The sequence below is a fragment of the Crocodylus porosus genome, unplaced genomic scaffold, assembly GCF_001723895.1.
Source record: "Crocodylus porosus isolate Cpor-Errol unplaced genomic scaffold, CroPor_comp1, whole genome shotgun sequence".
Classification (NCBI taxonomy): Eukaryota; Metazoa; Chordata; order Crocodylia; family Crocodylidae; genus Crocodylus; species Crocodylus porosus.
Genome location: NW_017728933.1, coordinates 5,327,234 through 5,331,902, shown reverse-complemented (window position 1 = coordinate 5,331,902; position 4,669 = coordinate 5,327,234). Strand labels below are relative to the sequence as shown.

Sequence of the window (4,669 nt, the reverse complement as noted above, 5' to 3'; positions counted from 1 at the left end):
TGGGTCTACATGTCACAGCAAGCAGCCAACAAGCTTTGCACAAGTGAGAAACACCAAAACTTGTTCTGGGAAAAGGAGGGGTTTTCTAAGACTAAACCGCTCTTTTCCCAATTTCAGGGCATTTCTCCCTGACACTCAGATGCCTTGTGAAGCTTCCTACTTAGTTGCCCCACACACTGCCCCGCTACCACAGTCTAAAAATGAGACTTCAGGTGAAAGCTGATATTTCCCATCAATCCCTACCCTCTTAAAGGAGAGGCAACACACATGGGCATTATAGATTTCATAGACATCAGGGCTGGAAGGGACCTTGCAAGATCATCGGGTTCAGCCTATGCTGCCTTCTGTAGCTTGATACCGAGCATTGACCTCAATCCACTGTCTTGATGCTGGCAAAGCTACAGTCAGGAACTCTCCCAACAGAGAGCTGCAGCATTAGGCCTAGTAACCTGCACCAAACTGACTCCTGGGAAAAACTCCAAACAGGGATCTTAGTGAAGATTAGAGAAGAGACAGTCAAGAGAGAGCCATGGTTGGGCTATCACACTTACTGCCTCCAACGTTTGGTGATTTGACTGAGTGAGAACTGCAGAGACTGCAACAGTGTCGCAGATGTAAATGCATTATCATGGGTGGAGAGGCTAGGTGAGGTGCTCCTTTCTAGTGGACAGGAGGAAGGGAGGCTGGCCCCAAGTAAGAAGGTGAGCTGAGCCGAGCCTTACTTCTTCAGCTCCTTTGAAAACTAACTGGATTAGAGGGATTCCCTCACCTGCAGATTTCCTTGAGACTCCTGGAATTCTCCAGGGTGCTGCAGGATGCCATGCAATATTAGCACTTGTAAGTGTGTGCACAAACACCTCCACACGATTCAGAAGATAAACCTAGAGTTTTCCAAAAAAGGAATCCATAGCGTCAAAGCCATTCTGACCTGTTACAGACTTTTGGAGTTCTTTGCAGCAGAAGAACAGGTCTGTTGCTATTCTTTAGTCAAAGAAGTGAAAGCTAAGGGCTGCCATTTTCCTAGACATTATAGTGCAAATATTTGGTACCACTGAAAGAGGCTAAGGATGACCCCACCTCAATACAGTGCTACAATAGGATCCTGCAAGCACAGGCCTGTGTCTCTTTGGGGCACTTATACTCAGCCTCAAGCATGTTTGAAGGACTGCCCTACTTGGTCCTTCTGACAAAAACCAGCAGCAGCTTTCTTGCTGCCATCAGTGAAGAACAGACACCCACATGATTGCAGTAATCCCCACACCTGGAGACTTAAGAGGATTTTATTTCTCCCTTGTATTGCATTGCTGTGACTTTTACAGTATCCACACTCTGATTAACAAAGGCATAGAAATTTGAAACAAACAAACAAAAAGCAATCCTGGAGAGTTTCTCTCCTCTCGCATGCTGCTGCCCATCACAGCAGGGGCTGTGCTCAGGGGTTCACACCCAGATAGGTCAGCTGAGACTTCCAGTCCTCATAGCAGAGGGTATTCTGTTCTCTGCAGAAGTGGATGCCCTTCCTAAGGAATGGGAAGGCACTCAAAGCGTGGGCTACTCTAACAGCCTCACTGAAGGGACCTCCCTTTGAGGTTTTGTTCTTCACCAGTAACATTCGCAGGGCACGTGCGTTAGATGTCCATGTCAAACTGAGCTTCCTCACCTGTTAGGAACAACAGGAAAATATGAGTGAATGCTGAGATCCTGTTAAGTGCCAAGCATCACACTGAAGGGATTCTCAGAGAGGTAGCCTGGCAGCAGTACAGACATTTCAAATTTAAAAAAAAGAAAAAAAGTTTGCCCTGTTCAAAGATTGAACCTGAGATCAGTCACATGGCGAGAAGGCTGCTTGCTGAGTCCCTAGGGGAAAAAGATTCACCTCCCTGTACTTCACCCAAATAGGTCAGAGCAAAGAATACAGGTGATCTGTATTCACTTAGCAAGAATAGAGCAGAGATGAGCTATACCTTGCAGATCAGACTCGCAAATTCAGCCACTTACTTGGCACCCTTTTCTTAGACAAAAAGGGAGAGAAAAAAAGGCTGGCACATTTAGCCTCTGGTAGAAATTTTTGTTCTCCGAGAAAGCAAGTGCTGTTTCCAGTTGTCACGGTGCAGTGCAGCTACTGAGTGCATGACTGCTTTTGGAGCCAGTGCAATTGCTTCAAGGCCAACGTAAGCAATGACCCCACTGCTCAGCTGACCTATTGCTAAGGATAGGGGCAAGGGAAGAAAAGGTCAGTCAAGTTGGCAGTCAGCAGGCATTTGGCACTGCAGTCTGACACAAGGAATTTAGTCAACTACTAAACTGAAAACATCAGCATGTACTAAAACCAAGAAGCAACATTGTCCCTTGGTAAAAGATTTTGCCTAGTAAAAAAATATAAATAAATAAATGAATGGAAGCCAGCAGTTTCAAACTGTTTGCTGAAGACCTCACACAACAAAGGCTTTTTAAATCCACATGCAAGATTCATTTTCACTCTGTAATGCAGTTAGAAAGATAACCCTGGCCATCACCCTGTAACTGCAGGCTGCCCCCTCATTTGCTTTATGCCCAGCTGACTTGCAACCACAAGCTTTTTATGACAGGCAGCACAACAGAACCCAAGAGTGACGGAAGAGGAAGCTGGATTGTGTGCACTGAATACCAGCTACAAGAACTCAGTTCATAAGTCCTTATGGTTAGAAAGCTGATGGCTCAATGTCTGGTATGAACCCAGTTGGGCAAACTCGGTCTTATTTCAACAGACACCACAAATCCTGGCAGTGCCACTGGCAGACTTTAGCCCTGGATGTTGCACATCTCAATGCTGAGGCCAAAAAATGAACAAGCCACAAACTCAAGCCCTTTCAGCTCCTAACTGCAATTCCACCTGAGCTGAGTAACTATGGAACAAACTGTGTGGCAGATACGAATCATACCTAGCAAACAACTGGGAAACCCCAGTGCCATCCTGGTTTTGCCCATATCCACAGTCAGTTCAAAGCACTAATTTCTCTCACTTCTCTGAATTCACTAGCTTTAGCCCATATAATCATAGAACCAGAAGGGACCTGTAAGATCATCAAATCTGGTCCCCTGCCGTGTGAAGAAAGTCATAGAGTTCAGATGAGCTTGTCAAGGTGCCTGTCCAGCCTCATCCTGAATACCTCCAACACCTCTCCCTGTTAAACCTCATCTGATTTTGTTCCACCCATAAATCCAGCCTGTCAAAGTCATCCTGGATCTTTACCCTGTCCTCTGGTGTGCCCGCATTTCCCCACAGCTTGGTATCATCTGCAAACTTAATTACTGCACTTTCCACCCCATCACTTAAGTCATTAATGAATATATTGAACAGCATGGGTCCAAGCACTGATCCATGGAAGACACCACTGGAGACAGCCCCCCAGATGAGGCCATCCTTATGATCACCACTCTCTGGGAGCGGCCTCTAAGCCAGTTGTCCACCTGCCTTACTTCTCTGCTCTTGCTTATTTTTCAGTTTATTTGGCTACCAGACACCACTCACCTGCACCCACTTTCTCCTCGTAGTTGTGCACATGATTGTTTTCTATCTTCAGCTCTTCCACGTTAGGACTTGTCACACCTGGAATGTCTGGAAGGTCGCATGGTGGTGTCTTGGCAACTGGGGAATTGCGGCACTCCATCAAGAACTTACGGTCATAAATGATTCTTGTCCCTAAAAGGAAAAATGAAGCAGTGCCAGCTGTCAGCTTTCCCAAGTGCAAAGAGATGCTTATATTCCCTGTATCACTAGCACGGCATGCACAGGAGATAGCAAGCAAAGAAACGTCTGTCTGTCTAGCTCCCACCCACTCGGAATGCCCATATCTAAAGTTATCCAGCAAGGAAAAAAACCAAATATCTTTGGTGTTGCTTTACAAGTGAGAAAAATCCCCCCACAAAGCCAGTGCCAGAGCTGAACAGACAACTTAGGTCTCCCCCAACCCTCCCCTACAGGAAGTACTTTTGTGTGGGCAGGCCTGGCTGCCAAGCCCAAAACACTTGGTTTATATTTGATGGGGTTATATGGCTAATAAGCAGCAGAGCAGACAGCCAAGCTTTATCTGTGTTTATACTAGTGGTGAGTTCGATCACACCCTCCTGCTGCAGCTGCTTCACTCAAATGGAATGAAACCCCATCTTCCATGGGCAGAAAGCAAACCCTGTGGTGAGGGCATAGGAGGATCCCCTGCAGAGAGGTCTGGAAGAACTATTCGGCCTGTTCCTGACACAGGCGACTAGGGATGGAAAAGTATCAAACCATGGGAAAGAATCACAGAAGTGGGGTCAGAAGGGACCTTGTAGATCTTCAAGTCCGACCCCCCACCTGGGCGGGAGAAAAGACTGGACTCAAATGAGTCCAGCCAGGTAGTCATCAAGCCTCTTCTTAAAGATCCCCAGGGTAGGAGCCAGCACCACTTCCCAAGGAAGTTGGTTCCAGCTCCTAGCCGCCCTGACGTGAAGTAGTTCTTGCGGATATCTAATCTAAACCTGCTCTCTAATAATTTGTGTCCATTGTTCCTGGTCATGCCAGGGGGCGCTCGGGGAAACAGTGTCTCCCCTAAGCCCTTCCAGTCCCCCCTAGTGGGTTTATAGACAGTCACCAGGTCCCCCCTCAGCCTTCTCTTGTGAAGGCTGAACAGGTTCAGGTCCTGCAGTCTTT

General features: G+C 46.9%; 1 protein-coding gene across 1 annotated transcript in view; it reads right to left on the bottom strand.

The window, feature by feature from the left end:
- Positions 1-1,243: 1,243 nt before the first annotated feature.
- EIF4EBP1 (eukaryotic translation initiation factor 4E binding protein 1) overlaps positions 1,244-4,669 on the bottom strand; it is a 9,084-nt gene continuing 5,658 nt past the window's right edge. The window contains exons 2-3 of the mRNA XM_019546108.1: positions 3,512-3,682; positions 1,244-1,660 (exon numbers count right to left, since the gene is read on the bottom strand). Coding sequence (XP_019401653.1) covers positions 1,629-1,660; positions 3,512-3,682 — 203 coding nt within the window. The 3' untranslated portion in view covers positions 1,244-1,628. The remainder of the gene's footprint in view (positions 1,661-3,511; positions 3,683-4,669) is intronic.